We start from the raw sequence: 24,195 nt of genomic DNA on the forward strand, positions 1-24,195 counted from the left end.
CAACCCGCGGGTGATGTGGGTGCGGGTCAGGAAATGACACGCATTTTTGCGGGTCAGAATTTACGTGACCCGCGCGGTCCGCGGGTGGGCCAGGACAACCCGCGGGTCACCTACAAATTCGAATCATTTTTTAATTCAAACCATTTTTTAATTTAGGAAAATGTTAAAACTTAAAAGTAGGGCATGGCCGGCACCCTGGGATGATCCAAACCGTCCACTAGATGGCCCACAGCCTAAATAGGGTGTGCCCCAAAAATCATTTCAATAGGTTGATCCTAACTCTCTGATCTATAGAGGGTTAGGATCAAGTGATCAACCCTCTATCATTCAGATCGGAGGGTTGGGATCAACCTACGGTGCCAGCCACAACCTATTTATATTCTATGGTGCCAGCCATAACCTATTTGTAATTTTAGATTGGGTAGAAAACAAGGAAGAAACTAACCATGAGTGGCTAAGTTAGGGCATAAAACTAATAGGCATAAAAGACTTTTTTGGGTATTTTATAGTTTTTTAAAGAAATAATAAAAACAAAAAAAAAAGCATCAAAACCAGCGGGTTGACCCGACCCAACCCATGTTTTTGCTGGTTGGGTAGCCCGTGGGTCAATTTTGGCGGGCCACTAAAACCCGGACCCGTGCCCTCAAATTTGCGGGTGGATGCGGTCAACCCGCTGGCATGGGTCAGTTTTGCCAGGTTTAAAGCAAATCGCCAATTCTCTATGATTTTTCTAACACTCTATAGATCGGAGGGTTAGGATCAACCTATGGAAATGATTTTTGGAGCACAACCTTCTTAGACTGTGGCCCATCTAATGGACGGTTTGGATGTGCAGGCCATAATAAAGTGAGAGTGTGATCATCAAAATCCGGTAGTGGTGATATCATTTTTTCCCTTTTGTAAAATAGTATAATAAGTTGGATTTAGACGGTCCATAACTCCATATGGCTTTTGTTAGTTGTAATAAACTTCGGATCCAATGATAGGGACAAAGGGTCCCGAAATGTGTACATGGATCCTAGAAACGTGTCTAGATCCTGTCTATTAAAGTTCGGATTCGTATAGTCCATCGGACTCTCGGACCGTAACATCATCGACTCAAATAGTCTTCTCTTCTATTTCTTTGAGAAGGGTCTCTGTCTCTCTCTCTCTCTCTCTCTCTCTCTCTCTAATTTCTAACAACGAGAATTCCTCTTGCTTTGTATTTTCGGACCCTCAGCATCCCCCTTGTATCCATCTTTCTTCATCCAATTCAAATCGACTCTGTTCGATTAGAGAATCGGAAAAATAATTGGGATGGATTTCGAGCTGAGGGCGGCGAGGGAGAAGCTGGAGAGGGAGCAGAAAGTGAGGAAAGAGAAGGCCAGGCTCAGACTCGACAAGGAGAGGAAAGCCCGAACCGAGGCCCTGCGTCAGAGAGAGGCCATTGAAGCTGCCCAGAGAACTCGAAGAATCGATGAGGCCCAGGCCCAACTCAAGGTTTTCTTCTTTTTCTCTCTCTCTCTCATATGTCCCCCCACCCCCCCCCCCCCCCCCCCCCCCCCTTCTTTTTTTTAATATTGTTCTAGGGTTTGTATTCGAAATTTGCACCTTTGCTTAGCTTGAATCTGTACGATTGAATAGTATCTCATTGTTGATAGTTAGCAAAGTACTAAACACTTATATGGCTGTTGGGAATTGCATTGGAATTGTTGTGCCTTGATGGGCTTTATTAAGTTAGTTTTTCTTTTGATTATTTTTCACCCTGAAGGTTAAAATCTTATTCATGGGTTTTATTAGGTTAGATTTTCTGTTTATTTGGATGGAAATACCTTTTTTTTTTTACAATAATTGATCCTTTCCTACTCCAACCTGTCTATGGTGAAGTTTATTTACCAACAATGAGAAGTTACAAAGTTCTTTAGTGGGGCATCTATGCCCATTTTTGTTATCTTGTGTAACACATGATTCTTATATAAGCTGTAATCATTAACTTCAGACCTCTCTTGTTTATGAAGTTACTGATAATCAGTAAATGCTTACAATCTTCACCTGTTTGATCTTCAGTCTTGCTACCGTTGTGGTACTTCTGGCCCCTTTTAGGTTGAGAGTGCCAACTGTTGCTTATTCTCATTTCCTAGGATATTGTCTTATTATATTGCATTTTTACTAAATTTGCTTCCTAGTAGCAAGGGTCATCATTGCCAATGGTCCTGACCTCATGCCTTTCCTTGAATTTGCAATTTCTCTACGACTTATCTGTTTATGCATATAATTTATTTTTTCTTCTTAGCCCATTAAGAAATGAAGTTCGTATTCGTCAAGAATATCACATTCTTTCTGATATTTCATTCTCTAAGAATGCCCATCCATCTTCACCGCAAATTTACTTTCGTTATTTCGCATATTGTTCTTTCATTTTCTAAATGCATAAAATCGAGCTTTTTTGCTTGTTCTTGAGATGGGCTTGTACTTTCTTTGTGGAGAAATTAATTATATTTTCATTATGAAGAAATTAAAGGTTGAACTTTCTTTTCCAGTTTCCGTTCTTTTGAATATATGAATCCTCTTTCCATGCCCTTCTTCGTTGATCAGAATTGCATTGTCATTTGTCTGCTATGATGACAATTGTTGGTATAAGTTTTGGAAGAGACTGCTTGATCTTTTATCTCACACGTGTGATTGTATATGCAAAATATATTGTTGCTGTACCCATTCATGCTGGATGCGTAAAGAATATCAACTTGCTATTTAATTTCAATGTTTAGAAACTGGGGATTTTAATGTATTATAAATGAGCAATAGATGATCAATTGCCAATTGTTTTGATGTTTCTACTAGGAAAGCTGTGACTATTAATTAGGTAACAGACAAATTACATTAGTTGCATGTGCCTTCATGCTTCACTTTTCATGTTGTGAATCACATTACAGTCAATTTTTTATCGATATGTGAAGTGCCTTTTGAGATAAATTTGTTAAATAAAATAGTATAGTATGGTTGTTGGCCCATCCATTGTTTTCTGTAGGTGTGTGTTTATATCTTAGAGACTATGAAAGAATCAAATGAAAGTCTTTTTTGTTGGGGCAGGTAAGTTGGGATTGAACTGATGATCTCATGGCCACAACACAAGGCACCTTCCAACTTAGATATGAGCTCAAGCTCAAATAAATGCTAGCTCAGTAGTGATTTTTTTATTTAATTTTTTTTTTTTTGAAAAAAAAATTAAGTTCTATATATGTTAGCTCAAGTTATTGGTGGAAACAATGACATGGTAAGATTCAATATAAAAAAAAAAAAGAGTTATTGGCGAAACAATGAACAAAATAATCTTCAATCATGTAGTCATCATCTCAATTGAAATGGTAAGATTCAAGGATCGAATCATAATTAGAGACAGTGGGTAGAATTGGCATATGCCAACATTCAACTTCCAACATAAAATATAAATGATTGGGTCTAACTTCTAGCAAGTTATATTTTCCAAATATTAGAGAAGATAACTGAGGCGCATAACTATCTTTCCATATTGCCAAGCATTGTATTGGTAACTATGATGTCAAAGTCAACATAGATTTTTGTCCTTTTCCTTTTTTTGAAATGGGAAAGAAAGTGGAGAGGCAGATTTCGTGGTATTTGATTGTATTCTCATAATGATGTCGATCTCATATGCAATGACTTATAGTTGACTGAATATGAGTAATTATTAACTCTATGTTATTTCTAACAAATATTTCTTAAACCTGTTGCCCAACTGGATACTGTGCTTGAGGGAGATAAATTCACTACTGCACAAAGGGTAATTAGAAAAACAAATGGACATTATCGATATGAAATTGAAAGAGAAAACATTTCTAATTTGTGTTCATCTTTCCTCTTTTAGTGTTGAGAACCTTTATGACTAACATTGTGAGTTGAAAGGAATCACATAACCTTTTGATTTTTTTCCTCAGGCCAATCAAGAAATGGAAGAAAGATTGCTTGATGGAGGAGGAGTCATGTTCTATCGAATTCTTGAAGCCGTGCCCTATCAGGGCTACGGAGATAAGATCAAATTGCCACCGTCTTGTTTCACCGAACTATCTGATCAAGGAGCTTTGGATAAGGGCCCCATGTACTTTCGACTGACAAAGATTCACCAAGGAGATGTTTCAGATACAGAGGCCACTATGCAACAAAACCCTAAAACAACTCATTCAGGTGTTCTGGAATTTACAGCAACCGATGGTTCTGTTGAGCTTCCACATCATTCCTGGAGCAACTTATTCCCTGCCACAACTCATCAGGTCCCTTTAATTGAGGTGCGTTATGTTAGATTGCCAAAGGGGACATATGCAAAACTGCAACCAGATGGGATTGGTTTCTCGGACATACCTAACCACAAGGCTGTTCTTGAAACAAGTCTTCGCCAGCATGCAACTCTTTCTCAGGGCGACATAATCACAGTCAATCACGGAGAGCTGAATTATAAGTTGAGGGTTCTTGAGCTAAAGCCATCATCTAGCATTTCTGTTCTCGAAACAGATATTGAAGTGGATATAGTGGGACCCGACTCTGCTGCAGAGAGGACTAATCAGTATGTACTGGTCCCACTTGTGCTAGGAAAGGTGGAATCGGGAACAGTTGAGGAAGGGACATATAACTATTACAAGTTCTCAATTGACAATGATATTGGCGGAAAAATAGCATCTGGGGATATGAATATCGAGGTCAAGATAGAGGTGGAGACAAATGACGGGGATATTGATCTTTACGTATCCAGACATCCCATCATATTCCCAAATCAACACCAGCATGAATGGTCTTCCCACGACATGGGTTCAAAGGTTTTGATCCTTAGCCCTAAGGATCAAATCCAGGTTGAGGGTACATACAGTATTGGTGTATATGGATTCAAGGGATTTACAAAATACCGTATTTTGGTGGTTGTGGAAGATAATAGTAGTCGTAGGGCTGGAGAACAAGCGGTTTCTTCGTCTTCTGCAGTGGATGCAAACTGTGTTGAGTGTCGAAACTGCAAACATCAAATACCTAGCAGGACCATTGCACTGCATGAAGCATACTGCAGCCGACACAATGTTGTCTGCCAACATAATGGTTGTGGGGTTGTTCTTAGAAAGGAGGAAGCGGTGAATCACGTACATTGTGCTAAATGTGGTCAAGCTTTCCAACAAGGTGAGATGGAGAAACACATGAAAGTATTCCATGAGCCACTCCATTGTCATTGTGGAGTAATGCTAGAGAAGGAAGAAATGGTAAGCAATAGCGTCCCTCCAAATGTATCTTAAAGACTTCTTTATGCATTTTTTTTTTGAATGATGAATTCTTTACTAGTGAAGAGAAAAAAAAAAGGAAAAAAGGAGAGCGAGGGGGTGCCTCTACTGAGCTAGTCAAGGGTCAACACTCTAGCGGCAGGGGGGGTGCCTGACTGAGGTAACTGATCTGCCTCCCCGCTTGCAGAACGGAGGACATGCTAGACTAGAAAGTTGTGGCATGACCATCTACATGGTCCAAAAGCTCCTCCACAGGGTCGGCAAATCTCCAACGGAAACCCTTGCCATCTGACACCCAACGAATGATGTTGAGTGGCACTCCACCATGAGATTATCAACAATAGAAAAATCCACTAGACAAGTCTCACTCTTAAGCTCACCTCCACCTCATTGGAGTCACCTAATCCAGAACCCTAGAATGCCCACCTAATGACACTCACCGAACTATGAGCAGGCCACCAGTGTTGGCCAGACCTGGTTCCTTAAGGTAGAACCATCAAACTTCAGCATCAAGAACCTAGGGGAAGGGACAACCAATAAGAGGGTAGTCAACCTGAGCCTCACTAATGTGAATGGTGCCTCGAGAGAATCGAATGGTATCAGTATATATGTGAGCCACCAGTATCATGTGCTTTGGGGGATTTAGCAAGTAAAGCTTAAGGACTTGTACTCTGGGTTTTAGATTTTTGAGATCCCTTAGTTGGTTCATGTTTGTGCTTGTGTGTTACATTTATGATGTGGTCTTTGGTCACGCAATTTTCCTGAAAGTTGTTGTAAGTTTGTAACGGATTCTGCACGGTGGGTTTTTTTTTTCGGTTCTATAAATCCCTGTCCTTGCTTCTGTTTCCCCTTCATTGGTGAAAAAAAAACACGTGGATTTTTTTGAAAGATGACAAATTTTATTAACATGGTAATATCTGCAATTCAAGTATACAACAAATGGGGATGAGGCACCTCATTAATGTGAACTGCGGCTACCCCACACCCAAAAAGAGAGCAACAATTTCATCCTTACCCTCTATTTTGCCCCCACCCCTTCTCAACAAACACATGGATCCTCTCTCTATCAAAAATCATGGATATGACCATTTATTTTGCATGTATTACTGCAGAAAGTGTTTCTTAATGCAAATTTCCCTTTGGTGACAGGTGCAACACCAGTCCTCTGTCTGTCCCTTGCGTCTAATTACTTGCCGATTCTGTGGGGACATGGTTCAAGCTGGGACTTCAGCATCAGATGCCCGGGATCGACTAAGAGGACTTTCAGAGCATGAGAGCATATGTGGCTCCAGAACAGCTCAGTGTGATTCATGTGGACGTTCCGTCATGCTCAAGGAGATGGACATCCATAGAGTTGCTGTGCATCAGAAGAACTGAGGCCCTTGGTACGTAATTTATGTTCAGATTCTCAGATTTCCTTGATGGGCGTGCGTGGGGTGCAATCACATCCACATTTCGTAACTTCAAAATAGCAAAACAGTCTGCCATTCATGTCCTTATGTTCAGAAGAGATGAATCTGTCATTCCTCGGGCATCTTTCTGGAGCTTTATTGACTTTGTACCTGAAAGTCGATAAAAAGATGTTTGCAAGAAGGCATTGGACCTTCTTCCATTGCCATGATTTTGTTGTTGGGTGTTTGGGGCGTGTTTTGGCAAGATTTTTATTGGGGTTTGAACTTTTTCTCTTGAAATTTATTACACCTGCTTATCCCAACAAAACTTAGATTATGGAGATATTTATAGAGATTGTTCGAATGTATAATAAGAAAATGCTTATAAAATCCCTGTGCTCATTGCCATTGTTCTTGAAAGAGGATACTTTTAAACCTTAACAAAGGTTCTCAATGGATCCTCAGAGGGAAAATACTTGGCCAGTGAGGGAATCTGGGACGGTATTATCTCTCTAGATCTTACAAAAATAAGATTCGCATTCCAGCTGAAGTTTTAGTTCATGTGTAGAAACATATGTTTGGATTCTGCATAATTTTAGAGGGTAATGTGTATTTGCATCTATTTGCTATTCACTAGTTTCTTATAACTCTTTCTTGAAAATAAGGATGAAGAAGAGAAGATGATGTTCCATATGAGAGTGATGAATGCCCGGCTAATTCTCATTAATGGCAGCGATTATGGCGTTTTGGATTTTGAGAACCGATTGTGAGTCCAAAACTGATCATTGGATAAGTTTTAGACTGACAATAGGTTCTAAAAAACTAAGGGCCCGGTTAGTTTTAGATTTTGACAACCTATTGCGAATCCAAAACCGATTATCGGAATCCAAATTAAACGTGATTTTGAGTCTAATAATAGGTTCTGGATCCAATCAGTTGTGAAAATCTAAAATAAAAAACAGCCGGGGCCAAAACAAACAGGGCGATTTACGAATCCTTAATAATTGTGGATTATACGGGGTTCATTATAATGTGCAAGTAAGGGTCTAAGTTTCTGGGTTTTCTGATATCACTGATATTGGCACTACAATGTTTTGATAATTGCACAAATTCATCTTGTCTTTTTCTATTGAAAAACCTGCCAAAGGTTATTATAGTATAGTTCCCAACAAGCTCTCAAAAGCCAATTAAAAAGGAAAAGGCAGGCCAGGATCAGTCGCCTATTGACATTGAATCAGCACGAGCACAAGCTCTATAATTATTTCAGTGTGCTTTGATTCGCATTGGAATCGGCATCATATTCTAATTCCACCTGATTCTACTTTCTGATTGAAAAAATGAATGAAATCAGGGGGTGGAGAAACCGCAAAGCCGCAAAAGGTGGAATTAAAGGGGGGGAAAGCCGGAGTCTGTTTCCGAAAGGGGGTATTCTGATTCCGCCCTGGTCGAAATGAAAATTTTTAATTTAATTTTTTCCATTCTGTTTACATGGGCATAGGAATATGATATATATCTTCCATGATATTGAGAAAACTATTCAATTCCTTCTCAAACTCCTTCAAAAAGCTAGAAGTTGGATTGGGTACTGAATCTCCGGTTCGTTATTCAATATTGGACAGAACTTAAGAGAGATTAACTTGCTTTGTAGTTCTATAGACTCGGTTTCAAACCTCACACCCACATCAGAACTAGGACAACGAAAAAGGGAGTCAATGATTTAAGCAGCCAAACTTTCATCAACTCGGATGAGTCAAGAGATTGATTGACTTGAGAGGGCAAAACTCATTTGCATATGAGAACTCGGTCAAGGTAAAAGAGAGTCAACTCGGGCGAGTAAACATATGATGCAGGGAGCTTTTAAACAATGGTTTTAGAGGGATAATTTTTCCCAAACAAGATTCAACTGTTGCAACCTATCACCACAAACATTAGCATCCCGGCTAGTTTGTCACTAGCTCACAGCTTCACGTACATGCGGCACATGTGTGGTGATCGGAGCCATTGATGTGATGGCCCCACGCAACCCGAACGGAAACTATACATGCCCAGATGGGCCTCCTTTAAATAGCAGCAGTTAAAAGTTGTTGGGAAAATGCTTGAGAGATGTACAACTGGGCTCAAGCAAGAAAATTAAAAAAGGATCAAGACCCTCCATTTGGTAAATCCTGGCCCAAAAGTTACCCTTATTGGACAATAGTTAGAGATGTTTTCCAATGAACAGTTAAAAAATAAAATCAACAGTGGTCGCATTCAAGTTCTATGATCAAATAGTTAGAGATGTTCTTCAAACAGTGTGATTTTCATGATCTTGACCCTTCAAGTCAAGGACTTTTAGAAGGATCAATATCATGGTGAGATCATGTTGGTGGGTTCAAGCTAAGCTTCTCATGCACTTCTCTTCTCTTGTTTGTATCTTCTCATGCACTTCTCTTCTCTTGTTAGTATCTTCTCATAGTATCATTCCCTGGTAGCTTTAGCTTGGAGGATGTAAGAAACAAATACAGATAAAATAAACTAACCACACTATTCATGTCTCTGGCATATTGATTTTTTTAGTCACAGACTCGCAGTTATGAAAGATCTTCCTATTTACCAAACGAAAATGAGTCTATTTTTCAACATTTTCACTTTTGTCTGTTCATAAAATACCTTTTGTTTCCCTACTCTGGAGAAATTTCTGTAAGCAAGGTATACATACAATGATACAACTAGGTTCTCTGTCAGCTAGACTGTTTTCATATATATGCCGATTTTATAAATGGAGGCACCCTTAAAACCACATGGAAAATTAAAAGAATAATATAAAAAAAAAGCTCGAGGCTTGCTATGATACCTTTACTTGTACTTTTCCATGATCCTTCTCGCTTCATCTAGAGTCTCGTCCGTCGAATTGCTGGATTTGCTGCCTCCACCCCCACTTGGGCCGTCATCCTTGTTCAAGGCTATGAATACGAAATAAATGAACCCCATCATGGCCTGTTCCAAGACAAATGCCCATTAGTATTTAACAAAAACCATCTAAAAGGATATTGAAGATTTGACTAGATGTTTCCAGTTCAGCAATCCAACTCAATATGTCAAAACATCTCATCGCCTTAAGTCTAGGTCGTTTTAACTCGAACAAGGACTTACACTACCGGTTTAAAACTTCCTGAATCAATCATCAACTTGGTTTTAACCTGGCCAAGTTCCAAGTCCAACTCCTAGTTTGGCCCTCCCAAGTTAACCAAATATTTCTTTGTCCGAGTGGCGAACCTTCTCGTCAATCCTCTGTCTCTCTTCCCACCATGTAGTTAATCAAGAGTTGCAAATTTCCAATGCGTTACAAAATTTTGTGCAATAATGTTTTGAGCCAATACCGAGATAGGGTTAACTATGACAGCTAAGTTGAAGTTGAACAAAAAATGGTTTCTCCATAACAGTTGTCTTTGCCAAAAATATTTCAAAGGAACATGGACTGAGAGAAGGCATCAAATGGTCAATAATTTCTGAATGTTTCTCTCAACTACGCACACTTGCCATGTGTGAGAAAAAAGGAACTAATGAAATAGCCCTGAACCTATGTGACACGTATTTTTACCCTTCAATCTGAAGGGGTAACAGGAGTACACATATGAGGTCAAGATTAGCTAACAAATGCCTATGAAACAGGAAACATCTCTATATCTGACCAAGGTCCTATCTATTAAATTAAAGTGTAAAGTAAAGTGACGAGAGGGACACCATAAAAGGAGCCGGTTCTGGGGAACATAAATCTGGAACAGGCATCCAACCAGTTAAGGACAATAATTCAAATAGTCCATTATGTTCACATAAATGATATGCTTAAGTGAAACTCAAATGGCAAGTTTAATGGGGTCAGCTAACCGCAAGTGATACGCAATGAAAATGATAGGCAGATGGAGGGGATTTTTTAAAAAGTATTAATAACTTTGACTTTGAACATTAGTAGGCAGATGGATGGAATTTGTCAAAAGCATTGAGACCTTTACTTCTTTTTTTTAAAGGTAAAAGAGGCGGGTGTAATACGAGTACCTTCCACGAGGTCACCCATCTTAGTACTACTCTCACCCAAGAACACTTAACTTTAGAGCTCTGATGCAATCCAATGCATTTGTGCTGGTATGATCGCACCCTAGCATTGATGCCTTCGCTTTGACTTTGAACAAAATGATGGCCGGAGGACTTAACCATAGTTTTATTTATTTTTTAAATGGCAGCCAAATTCACTAAGAAGAGGGCTAAACCATAGTTTAACATTCTTTAAAAACTTAAAGGGGAGAATCAGAAAAGAAGGTGTTGATCAAACCTGGTAGGAAAACTAAATTCATCTTATGTCCTCCAGTGATTATGCATCAGGAGTGCACAGGAAACTCTATGAAGGATATAAACACCACAATTTTCTTCAATAAGTTGACCAACAGACCTAAGTAAAATAAAAGACAGTATACAGCTCCAACAAATATGTTGTAGACTTGTAGGAACAGAAATAGAGATTGACCAAAGTATGGAAGGGCAAATATATGGACTAGCAGCATCATAATGATAAAAAAAAGGCCGGCCCAGTGCACGAGGCTCCCGCATCATAATGATTGAATTATAAAAAATAAAAGTTCAAGAAACGTAAACCAAAAGTGTAACCTTCCATCCTGATAGAATTATAAAAAATAAAAGTTCAAGAAGCGCAAACCAAAAGAGTAACCCTCCATCCAACTAGTAGGGTTGTCTTGTTTCTATTCATAAATAAATCATCATGTGTCCAAATCTTACAATAGAGATAATAACTTTAGGAGTATCTCAAATGCTATGTTCCAATATTAAAGAAAAAGTTTATTTTTGGGTTCTTAAGAGAAAGAAACCATTCTAATCATATATGCCTACATTATGCAGTATGAACCCATGTTGACAGGTACTTCAAACCATCAATATGAAGGAAGGAGAAATAGGAGTAATCATGTAATCTAAACAAGTTCTCGCCTAATAAATTAAAATGTAAAGTAAAACTATGAGAAGAACATAATAAAGAGAGCCAGCTATGGGCAGCTGCTCAACTCAACTCAACCAAGCCTTTGTCCCAAACTAGTGGGGGTCGGACATCATAAAGAGAGCCAGCTATGGGCAGCAGGAGTTGGGAGCAGAAATCCAACCACTCCAGTATAGTAATTCAAATAATCCACTAGGATCATACTAGTGATATGCTCAAATAATAAATTAATGTGGTTATCTAACTTCAAGTGAGACATAAGAACTGCAAGGAACACATAAGAAAAATGGTAGGTAGATGGATGAGATATGTCAAAAGTATTAATGCATTTATGTTGACTTTCAACATTGTGATGGTCGAAAGAGTTCAAGGTAGTTTAAACAACTCTCAACTCAACTCAACAAAGCCCTTGTCCCAAACTAGTTGGGGTCGGCTAAATGAATCCTTTAGAAAAATCATGAATAAGGTAAAAGGAATCTACCCGGCTCTAATCCTGGTTCTAGTTGGGTTCTTCTACGTGGATCATTTTCTTCCATTCTATCATATCCAAGGTCATGTTCTCTATTATGTTCCTAGCTATCAAGTCTTTCCTCAATGTTTCTACCCAAGTTGTTTTCGGTCTGCCCCTACCTCTTTTTACTCCATCAATTTGGCACGAGTCGCCTCTTCTCACCGGAGCATCCAAAGGCCTACGTTGGATATGTCCAAACCATCTTAAGCGGTGCTCTCTCATCTTCTCCTCAGTTGGATAGTTTAAATGTATGCATCAACAACACCATCACCATTAATGTCATAATAGCAAAATGACTAAAAGTTGAGACATGATAGATTTGGTTTCGCAATCCTACAAATAACAGGAGTTACTTATACAACAATTCAATCAACAATGTCGAGGACTTGCTCTCTAAAAATGGTGTGCTTATGAAACTTTGCCTATGTTTGAATCACTCTTATGCAATATGATTGCCCTTAAAGTGGGTTCTTTACATTCTTGTCACTCAACTTAGTGGATTCTTTACATTCTCGTCACTGATGAGCAATTAAAATTCAGCACTTAAACGGAACTATGCAGCATTAGAAAAATGACAACATGCATTCTCAATTCTTCGGGAAGGAAACGGTAAGATCATGTACCAGTACAAAAAATGCTGTGGACAGAACTGATTTTAGTAGGAAAAGGGCAACTGTCACAGCCACAACAGCTACAGAAATTCTTGCTATCGGTCGTGGAACAGAATCCTGACATCAAAATGTTGCAATCAGTTAGGTAAGTCCGTACAAGATTCAACCTGTGCCACAAATATCGTTCTCGGGAATATCTCGGCAAGGGAAAATCTCAGGATATTTTTATTTACTTTATTTTTTTCAGGTTTATAACAGGAAAACAGTAAAAATAAAATTATTTAAAATATGAAATATGAAATACACACACATTTTTAAAGTGATGTTTTCAATTTCTCGCAAGAAAATCACGGGATGTTTGGGATTTGTTTGTTAAAATCACAGTTTTAGAGTCAAGGAGAAGATGTAGAGCTTTTTTGAAAGTCAACTCATGGATTTATCGTGATAATCTGTGAAAAAATCACGATAAATTCGCAAGAAAGTCAATATATCGCGAGAAAATGAAATCTTGCGATAAATTCGTATTTTTATCGTTTAATCAAAATAATGCGAGATTTTCAATTTCTCGCCATTTTTTGTGAGATAGGTATAGAGAGAATCTTCAAATCGGAAATCAGACTGCACTTTAAGATGCATTATATGCAGGCAAAAATGACGGTGAGAAACTATAAACCTACAGGCACAAGATTGGTCCCTGCCTCAATGCCATCCTTCCCAACCCTCCATGCTGTTTGAAGAACTATCATAGATATATGAAAAGAATGTTAGTAAAAGTGAACTTCTAAATACTTTGTTGCACAACATATCAATGCATCATGCTAAGATCATAGCTAATTGGCATATCTATATAACGCTGCTAGCTGTTTAAATCCTTTTCACAACTAATTGTGTGTATCACTTTGTATTCCATGTGGAGGTTAGATCCAACCAAGTGCAGTTTTTTAATAATTTTGACATGGAAAATTACAAATGTACCTAGCCAAAATCCAACAGTGCGGGTGGTAGTGAAACCAGAAAAATGTCATTGTTTATCTAGAAGCTTTTATTTGAAATAATTGACAGAAATGAAGTCAATTATTTAAAACTTCTGATTTTCTTTTATTGGAACAATTTAGCTGATATTGATACAACAAACTTGTCACATTTACCTAGTAAAAAAGAATCAATAGATGTAACCATTGCTGGTTTACAGAGAGACCATGTGATAGTACATCCAGTCCATGGTCTGCACAGTTACCGGAGTGGAACTTAGTCATCTCCAACATTGCTGCAGCCCACTCTATTTTTTGGTGCTTGATGAAAAGCCCAAGTCGCAAGTGCTGCTCGAGAGAAACATTTTTGTACCAGCTCAAATATGTTTATACTTCATGGTGCCCGTAGATGTTGAATTTGTCTCGATTAGACGGATGCATTTTGAAATTGGCCAACCCACGAGTCACTAATACCTACCACACCAATTTTTTTTTGAAGCATTATGATTTCAACAAGGCCAAAGCATGAGTACATGTCTAGTTTTTTAACCTTTTTTCCCAAGTGGGGAATATATGAAGCTATTTTGGTGTCAGTTACAAACAGGCTTTCTATGTAGCAATCTTTTTTTATGGTGAATAGGTATATGAAAAAGCAGGGAAGCCTCAAGACCGAGATGGACAAATACAAGAAAACAAAGGCAAAACACCAACGATTATTAGAAAAAAAAAAACAGGAAAAATCCGTCAGGGCAGAACAAAATCGAACTTAAGTGATTTTTGTCAACTCCAGCTCTAGCTAGCTGATCAGCATCATAATTGGCAGATCTCCTGACATTCTAAAAAATGATCTCGTGCCCTCTCAATCGGTCTCAGATTTCTTCGATAGCATTAGCGAATCACCAAGGATGTTGACTCCTATGATCCATCCATCTTATCACATTCTTAGGACCTCTTCCACAATCAAACAATCTGCCTCGACCCCTTCTAAGAGCCTAATACCCTTTAAGATGATCATCACCTCCATCTTGTTGGAATCCTTAATTCCAATCGGGCCAGAAAATGCCCACTTAACCGGACCTTGCTCATTTCTAAGGATCCCTCCAATTCCAGAGGGGCCCGGGTTACCTAAGCTTGGCCCATCAAAATTAAGTTTCAGCTTCCCATGATCCGGTGGCATCCACTTAGGAGCAAGAGCATCAATCTTCTCTGAACTCCACTTAGGACCAAGGGCGTCAATCTTCTCCGAGATCTTGCATACTTTCCTCCAATTATAGATCAGAGCGTAGCTGATTACTTCCCTAAAGCAAGGGATTACTTGTGCTCCATCTACAAGTGAAGTATACTACCTTCATAAAAATAGAATGTGGCTCTTGGAGATGCTTTTGAAGATCCAGTTGTTTCTTTCTTTCCATAATGCCCACAATGTAGCCAACGGGACCAATCACCATGGGATCCTGACTTTTCTAGGCCAGGATATGCTCATCCAGCTCTCTACAAGATCAATAAGCCGATCTCGGAAAGCCCAAGTCATACTAAACTGTTGAAGAATGTGGTGCCATACCTTTCTAGAAATACTGCAATGGATGAAGGTGATCAATGGTCTCTCCTGTCTCTAAACATAAGGCACAGTGGTCTACAATCAACAACTTTCAATTACGAAGATGATCGACCCTCATAATTTTATCCAAAGCAGCTGTCCAACCGAATATGCTAAGAGTTGGTATACTCAAAACTCTTATCACTGTATCTGAAGCGAAGACAGGAGATGATGGTAAAAGGACTTCACATTAAACACCCTGATGGAGTTCTAGATCCAAACCCTTTTGTTGCTACCATCTCTCATAATATATGTGGCCTCCAACCACTCAATGAGCAAAGTCATCCCATCCAACTCCTTGTCAAAGAAATTTCTCCTAAACCAAACTTTCCAGGTTACCCCCTCTGCCTCCCTGACTTGATCAGGGGAATTTAATCAGGGGAATTTTAACTGGAGCTTCTTTATCCACTGCCACAACAAACAAATCCAGAAGCAACTCCATTAAAGGTTTATCTTTGCACCAGCTATCCTTCCAAAACTTGACCCCATCTCATTTATACACTCAATATCTAATCCCTCTTGAGAAATTGGCTGATTGCTTCAAAATATCTCTCCGCACCGTCACCCTACTTTGCCTGCAATTATAATCAGAGCTCCATCCACTGGGGGATTCCCATATTTGTGCTCCATCCTCTCCTCTTCAGATCTCCAGAGCCACTTACCAAGTAGTGCTTAGTTCATAGCTCTAAGATTGCGAAAGACACAACTCACCTACGGATTTAGGCTTACACATATCCTCCCACTTCACTAGATGGAATCTCTTCATCTCCTCAAAAAATTTCTCTGGAATGTTCAATATGATTAATAGCTACGGTTGGACACCAAAAAAAAACGAGGCAAGTGATGAACCGGGATAATGGCTAAATCCACCTTGATCAGAGTTTATTTTCCATGTCAACAATCGTCTCTCCTATTTTTCAACAATTGCATCCCATGTGATGTGTTTTGTCTCCCTTCGCAAAAGAGGAAGGCCTAAATGTCTTAATGGGACCCGATCTACTAAACACCCAAGCTGAGACACATATCTATCTCTCTCTTCCTCTTAGCAGCTTCGACTAGCTGAAATTTGATCTTTGCCCAACACCATCCCATAACAGTGAATTTTAGCTTTCAACTTTTGCACATTTACATCGCCGGTCCTACCGAAAATTAGGGTGTCATTCGCATATTGAAGATGATTGACAACCAAACTTGGGTCTCCCACCCTAGGCCCCTCAATGAAACCAAAACTTCTACCTTTCTTCATCATTCTACGGATAGACTCAGCTACAATGGTGAACGAGAAATGGAAGAGTGGATCTCTATGCCTTAAACCTCTCTTTGATATGAAGAAACCTGTAGGGAAGGGAAACCATTTATAGGAATGGAGAACCACACCGATGAAACACATCTATAGATCCATCCCCGCAGCCTGCATCCAAATCCCATACACCCCAAAAGGTAAGAATGGGAAACCATTTATAAGAATGGAAAACCACGCCGAGGAACACATCTATAGATCTATCCCTACCACCTACATCCAAATCCCATACGCCCCAAAGGGTAATCTAAGCACCTCTCATCCACCAAATTGTAAGCCTTTTCCATATCTAAGTAGCAAACAATTCCTTTCTATTGAGACTTACACAGATAGTCAACCAACTTATTCACCACCAAAACAGTCCCTTCCTTTGATAAAAGGAGATTGGTTATGAGAAAGGATAAGCAAAGTGTTTCTTTTCGCCATTGCAATGTAGTAAAACAAAACGTTTAAATTAGATTGTTCATAACACAGAGCGGTTGAGAACAAGACATGAACATTTCGTGAGCGTTTGAATGTACACCCAAATTGCAATTTAGGAATACACCCAAATGCACCCATGTGAGAAGAAGTTCATCTGTGCACCAGTATCTACCCAAAAACCTACAAACAAAACGAAAGGGAGGAGCCCACACTCTTCTTATAGTCAGATTTCTTATAGTCATAGAGGATTAGAGGACGAACCTTTGAATAAGTTGGATTGAGCAGCAACAATAGCTTGTGGAGAAGTCTTGAATCTTGTGAATAGTTTCTTTTCAGAGGGAAATTTTATTGGGTTGAAGCTCCGGGGGAGAGGATTAGAGTGAAGAAATTGGGAAGAATGGAGGAGAGGAAATAAGTGAGGATTGGGTTTCGATGAGGAAACAAAGAGAGGAGGAAAGGACTTGTGAAGGAGGGAAATGGGGTTCGCCATTTTTATTTGTTTTTCCTTTTTTAAGCGGACACAGAGATTTTCGAGAACAAAATCTCTACCTCCCCTTGTAACTTTGATGAGTTGGGTTTTGGGAGGCACCAAGGCATAACAGATGCTCGTAATCCACACATGCAAATCCCTTGTTTTATCTGTTTTTATTAGGCCCAGACGCCCAGTTTGTTTTTTATTTTGATAATCGATTTTTCGGCTCGAGATTCTTGTCCAACAATCAGTTTTGGACGAAATCGGTCCTCGAGATCCAGGGCCTTAGCTATTTGTTGGCCCAATTGAGTAATGGGTATGATAATCAAATCATTGATCAAGAAGGCCACTAAGGGCAGAGTGCAAGATCAATCTTTAATCTGATCTTTGGGTGGAAAGAGGGCAGGGTACAAATATCAATCAGTCAAAATCTAATGACAGGGCCTCCCAGTTCAAATGGATGATCAAGATCAATCCTTCATCTGATCTCGGGTTTATCCAAGTGCAAAAATGCAAAAGGGAGTGGTGCCAAAATCTGACCAAAAAATTGTTTTGTCTCTGTTTGTTTGCCATAAAAGAACAAAAAATAGAAAAATCACCAGAGTAAAAGAAAATTTTATAAGACAACCATAACCATATTCCCTTAAAATATATTTTGCCATGCACATTACATCCTTTTGTCTTCTTCTTCCTAAGATTCTTCTCCTTTCCTTTCTTCTCCTTTTCTATTCTTCATCTTTGATTCTTTTTCTTCCTTCGAATCCCTCCTGGAAGAACATCAAACCTATCTACGGCAAGAGTTGCCAAGAACGTCAAAATCCTCCTCTTCTTCCTCCTTCGACCCCTCTTTATCGTTGCAAAACCCCCGGCAACCCTCTGTTATCGATGCAAAACTCCTCCTTTTCCTTTGATCCTTCTTCTTCCATTTTTCCTCTGGTATAGCTAAGATTTCAAATTCTTTCTCCTCTCAATGAAAACCGATCGACTGGCAATCATCCCTCTTAGCTCATCATCTTTGGCACTCACCCTTCTATCCATGTCTGCTTGAAAATCTAATCAAGTGGTTGCTTTGGTAAAAGGAAGACGATCATGAATGTTTTTTTTTTTTTTCGACAAAAAAGTCGAAGAAAACACCCTTTTCTGTTGCACGAAAACAGAAACAATGTCGAAGGGAAATCACGTGGAACCTTGTTTTACATGGTGGAAATTTGGATTTACACTCCGGCTTGCCACAAAAAAAAAATGTTTATCTTGAAACCAACTAAACTCACACTACCCCTTCTAAAGGAAGAGTAGTGCACTTTTCTTTTCCTTAATGTCTCTCAGAAATCAACTAAACAAACCTTTTAGTTACAAGTGCTAACTTTCACATGTGGGCTACTGGTGTTCCGATGGCTTATTGATCGACAGAAACAAATATGTTTGTGTGTGTGTGCGCGCGGGGGGAGGGGGGGACGTAAGCTAAGCTGGGGTTTGGCGATGACCCCTAATGGGTTATTAAATGAAAAGAAAGATGACACATTTAAGAATGGAAATCATCATCCCTACCATTTAAAAGAAAAATCATCATCCCCGTCCTTGAGACACTAAAAAGGGCAGCCCAGTGCACGAGGCTCCCGCCATTGCAATGCTGGGGTAGATGTGCGCAGCCTTGTCCATGCTTTGCAAAGAGGCTTTTTCTGTGGCTCAAACCACCAGGTCACAACAAAGCAACCTTACTGTTGCGCCAAGGCTCGCCCTCTTGAGACACTAGATAGGGAAAAACAAAAAGACTCATATGACCCAAGAAAGACTCCCTGTGACAGGAAGTTGACGCCGCTAATGCTTCCGGAGGTCTATCATCTTTTGACTCTCAAGCTCTTCCTTAACTTTTGGTGATCTGTTCTTCTTTTTCTGTCCTTTGTTTCTAATGATCTGTCCTTGGTGGGAGGAGGGCTATCATCTCTTGGCCCAGCTTCTTGTTTCTTTGGCTCTTCTTCTATTTTAGTATTTTGTCTCTTCACATCATGGATAGGTGCCGGAGAGTTTGCCTAGTGGAGGTTGCCTACGTTTCCTTCCTCCATATTCGAGCCTTCATTTTCAGAGGTTTCTGCTTCATCATTAGAGGAATTGTCTATCTCACTTTGATCAATGTCCTATGTTCTAAAGTCTTCCTCTTGATCGTCTTCTAGAATGGAAAATGTGTTATTCAAGAAAAGCTACTTTTGGGCCTCCGTGTCTTTCTTTAGAGCTTGTGGCTTGACCAGAGTGATTTCTATTTGATTTTTTATTCTCTTCTCCTCGGTCCCTCATTCTTTCAGGGATCGCCTTCTTGTTGTTTCTAAGGGGTCTCCATTCTTAGTGAATATTTGCTTCCTTGGAGATCTCTGTTTCTAGGCAGTGATCGTTTGAATGACTGATGTTTCTACATAAACAAATAGGAGTGGTATCATCTTCAACATGCTGCAACCAAGGATAGAAAAGGGTGGTAATAAGGTCATTGCTGGTTGCGTCGTCGACATCGATCATCAAGCACAAAAACAACTATGATGAAATTTTAGTGATGTGACACTGTTCTTTGGCAATTTGCTCGGCGACTCAATCACATTCGATGGCGTTCTCAAAATTTTAGTAGTTGTTCTATTTTCTATAGGAGTGGGATATTAATGGATCTCCTATAGGCTTTAATAAAATCCTGAACCTATGGATTAGGTACTCCTACCAATGTTAAAATTTTGATGGGTAAATCATTCATAACACAACTAGCATTGTAAATACGAATATAACCATCATCAAATCATAAGTTACTCTCAGAATCATTGTGGCCACAATTCTCTCAACTATTATTTCAATTAATAACATTTGCTAAATTTCTATTTTGATTTGAGTTTAGATACGTGATTTATCTATGTTTCCGATAATCTTTTTTATTTTTGAATTTCTTCTTTCGTAACTGTCCCTCGATAAATACTTTATGAATTCTTGCAACATAATAATTTTACAAAAAATATGATGCTAATCTCCTAAAAAAAATTCCAAAACATTCTATTCCGGCATGATCGGTCGATCATCAAATATTGCGAGAGTAATTTTATTTAATTTTCATGTGTCTACTGAGAACTCTAAACACACTTGAATTTACTGAAATTAAATATTAAATCATTAAAAATTATACAAGCAATCCACTATCTTCTATCAGCACATCATAATGAGTCCCAGCGCGAGGATTGTTCTGTGCAGTGTCCTATGCATCACACTAAAAGTTCACCACAATGGCTTCTTTATGTACAAAATTATAATGTAGTTTCTTAGGGGTTACTCATATTTGCACAGCCATATCTGATAACGACACAAACTTGCCTTGTCATTTCATTTTTAATTGCCCGGTGAGTTTTTTTTTTTTAGGCTACTGTTGCTGGCGGTACCATGTTTTGATAAATGCACTATCTCATCCTGCCTTTTATTACTTAAACAGCGCTCAAAGGTTATTAAAGTTCCCAAAAAGCTCTAAAAAGTCAATTAAAAAGCAAAAGACAAGCCAGGTCTGTGCAATTAACAAAACATGATAGTGCTGATATCAGTAGCCTTTGTTTTTTTTTTAGGACAACGGGCATGCTTATAAAACAGGAGAATACTCATCTCGACGGGAATCAAGAATCCATATCGTATTCGTACGCACAGTGCGCAATACGCACCCTCCACCGATAACCCCCTCGTAACAAGGAAAGAACATAACCTCCTCCTTTTTAATAATGGAATAAACCGACGCTTGTCTTAAAAACCGAGCCTTTTTTTTCCCACTTCATCCCTTTCTTCTTCTCCACGAATTTCATATTCTATCGAACGCAGAACCTCGTGTAGGTCTCTCTCTCTCTCTCTCTCTCTCTCTCTCTCTCTCTATCTAACCGTAAAAACATATTCAGATTCTGAATGGTTGATTTCGAGAAATTCAGTCGAAAATCACCAAATTAGCTTTCTTACATTTCCATTTTTTTTTTCTTCTTTCAGTCATATCTTGATCAACAATGGGAGAAGATTCCTGCTCGACACAGCTTATCTATGGGGATGGAGTATTTAATGTCACGGGTCTGGAGAGTTTCATGCAAACTGTTAAGCTCTCTCAATTCGGCCTCTCTTATGCCGTGGTCTCGATCATGGGTCCTCAGAGCAGCGGTATGTGAATCTCATCTCCATTCCAATTAATTCAATATCCCCTTTTTATTCTTTTTTTTTTTTGATGAATTGTTGTGGATGTTTTTGTTGAGCGAAATAAGGGTGGCTAGAACCGAACCAGACCCAAAGAACCGAACCGGAACCGAACTGTTTAAAAATACTTTGGGTCCGGTCCGGTCCGGTTCCACTGATGAAGAACCGAACTTATTCGGTTCGGTTCCGGGTCTAATGTTCTTGGTTCGGTTCTGGAACCGAAGAACCGAACTTTTGAATATATATATAATATTTTTTATATTTCTATTATACGTATACTTATTAATATAAATTACTTATAATATTAATAAGTAATAGTTAATACTATTCTTATAATAAGAAAGTAACTTATATTATAACTTTAATTAAAAGTTTTTATAAATTATAATTAGTAATTAGTAATTAGTAATTAGCCATTAGAACCGGAGAACCGGACCGAACCGATTATGTTCGGTCCGGTTCGTTTCAGTCCTACTATGTACTACGGTTCGGTTCGGTTCTTACGGTTCATGGAATCGGGAACCGAGAACCGAACCGGTTGGCCACCCCTAGAGTGAAACTTGAAATACCCGGCCCGTTTGGATACCCTTTGAATTTGGATTTGGAGGTGAATTTGGATTTTTAAATCCAAATTCGGCGTTTGGCAAGCCTTTATGACATCTGGATTTGGATTTGAGTGAAATCCACAAGATTTACAAATTCCTCATGTTAGTGTAATTTTTTGGATTTATAAATCCTTTCTGCGAGAGGTTATTTATAAATCTAAATGTGACCGTTAGGGGTTAAAATGACCAAAATATACAAAAGAAGTGTTAAATAACTAAAGTACCCATGTGACATTAAAAAATGATCAAAATACGTCGTATTAGGTAAAATGACTAGAAAACCTGGGTCAGGCAAAATGACCGAAATACCCCTATACCAAGTAAAAATGAAAAAATACCCCGAGTCGCAAAATGACTAAAATACCCTTATGACAAAAATGATCAAAATAACCTCATTTACGGTAAAATGACTAGAATACCCCAAGATTATGAAAAATTACTGAAATACCCTTATATCAAGTAAAAATGACCCATGGAGCAAAAAAAATGACTAAAATGACTAAAAATACCCTCATGAGATAAAAATGATAAAAATATGTCATATTAGGTAAAATGACTAGAATACCCTCGGTGAGGCAAAATGACTGAAATACCCCTATACCAGGTAAAAATGAAAAAAATACCCCCGAGTCGTGCAAAATGACTAAAATACCCTTATGACATTAAAATGATCAAAATAACCTCATATAGGGTAAAATGACTAAAATACCCCAAGATCATGAAAAATTACTGAAATACCCCTATATCAAGTAAAAATGACCCATGGGCCATGGCTCATGAAAAATGACCCATGGGCCATGGCTCATGAAAAATGACTAAAATGACTAAAAATACCTTCATGAGATAAAAAAGATAAAAATACGCCATATTAGGTAAAATGACTAGGATACCCCCCAGTCATGCAAAATGACCGGAATATACCTATACCGGGTGAAAATGACCAAGTACCCTGAGTCATGGAAAATGACTAAAACACCCTTATGACATAAAAAATGATCAAAACAGCCCCATATAGGGTAAAATGACTAGAATACCCCTGGATCATGAAAAATGGCTGAAATGCCGCTATATCAAGTATTTTAGGGCTTTTTGGTTTTGTTAGATTTCAAATTCAAATCCAAAGAGCATCCAAACAAAAAAATAATAATTTAGATTTGAAATCCAAATCTATACGTGGTCATCCAAACGGCATTATTTATAAATTTGTGAATTTTAAAATTCTGGATTTTGAATCCATGGATTTTGGAAATCCAAATTCACCTCCAAATCCAAATCCAATGGGTATCCAAACGGGCCCTTATTCTCTTTTTTTAGTTTGTGGAATTATGGAATGGTGTGAGTTTCTGAGAGAAATTGCTCCCAACATATTGAAAACATTTTTAGTAAATTGCGGGTTAAATGGATTCGGATAATAATATGATATGTGTATAGTCATGGTTTTAAATTTCGACTGAAATCTGAAATTAGGTCACCACCGAAACCGAAATTTAGAATACATGTAACAGCACTTCATTAGGGGCCGTTTGGATACTTGGATTTTAGAATCCAAGTTTTTAGTTTGAAAACAGTGTAAAAGATGGTTCATGATCGAGTTGCTGTTGTATGCTGTCTTGACATCGTTTCTTGGATTTTAAGTAAGAAAACTAGGTTTTAGAAACCTCTCCCCCATTCCTGAGATTCCTAAAACCTGGTTTTCTTAATCCAAGAAACGCTGCAGCAGCTCGATTGTGAACCCTCTTTTATACTGTTTTCATACTAAAAACCTGGATTCTAAAATCCGCGTATCCAAATGGCCCCGAAATTTCAGCCCAAAAATCTCGATTTTTTTAATTATTTAATTTTTGCCAAAATTCAACCGAAATTTGGTATTGAATATAATATTAATATTAGCTG

General features: G+C 38.5%; 3 protein-coding genes and 1 pseudogene across 4 annotated transcripts in view; 2 read left to right on the plus strand and 2 right to left on the minus strand.

The window, feature by feature from the left end:
* Positions 1-1,124: 1,124 nt before the first annotated feature.
* LOC143891902 (uncharacterized) lies at positions 1,125-7,263 on the plus strand. The gene is made up of 3 exons (XM_077396398.1): positions 1,125-1,479; positions 3,933-5,234; positions 6,402-7,263. Exons 1-3 carry the CDS (start codon positions 1,297-1,299, stop codon positions 6,627-6,629), a joined length of 1,713 nt encoding a protein of 570 aa, XP_077252513.1. The 5' UTR covers positions 1,125-1,296; the 3' UTR covers positions 6,630-7,263.
* A 1,950-nt stretch (positions 7,264-9,213) lies between these two features.
* On the minus strand, positions 9,214-17,669 carry LOC143845810 (uncharacterized). Its single transcript, XM_077354217.1, has 4 exons — positions 17,302-17,669; positions 13,427-13,488; positions 12,762-12,866; positions 9,214-9,619 (listed from the first exon to the last, which is right to left on the minus strand). Exons 1-4 carry the CDS (start codon positions 17,528-17,530, stop codon positions 9,479-9,481), a joined length of 537 nt encoding a protein of 178 aa, XP_077210332.1. The 5' UTR covers positions 17,531-17,669; the 3' UTR covers positions 9,214-9,478.
* Positions 10,661-10,779, minus strand: LOC143847710 (5S ribosomal RNA; annotated as a pseudogene).
* A 3,599-nt stretch (positions 17,670-21,268) lies between the features above and the next one.
* LOC143845813 (protein ROOT HAIR DEFECTIVE 3-like) overlaps positions 21,269-24,195 on the plus strand; it is a 32,296-nt gene continuing 29,369 nt past the window's right edge. The window contains exons 1-2 of one of the 2 annotated variants that reach the window (XM_077354218.1): positions 21,269-21,348; positions 21,500-21,664. In XM_077354218.1, coding sequence (XP_077210333.1) covers positions 21,517-21,664 — 148 coding nt within the window. In that variant the 5' untranslated portion in view covers positions 21,269-21,348; positions 21,500-21,516. Of the gene's footprint in view, positions 21,353-21,499; positions 21,665-24,195 lie in introns of both variants that reach the window. The other variant, XM_077354219.1, reaches the window with a different exon arrangement.

Source organism: Tasmannia lanceolata, unplaced genomic scaffold (genome assembly GCF_043159265.1).
Source record: "Tasmannia lanceolata isolate RefF3 unplaced genomic scaffold, GAP_Taslan_0.1 ptg000015l, whole genome shotgun sequence".
In the NCBI taxonomy this organism is placed as follows: Eukaryota; Viridiplantae; Streptophyta; class Magnoliopsida; order Canellales; family Winteraceae; genus Tasmannia; species Tasmannia lanceolata.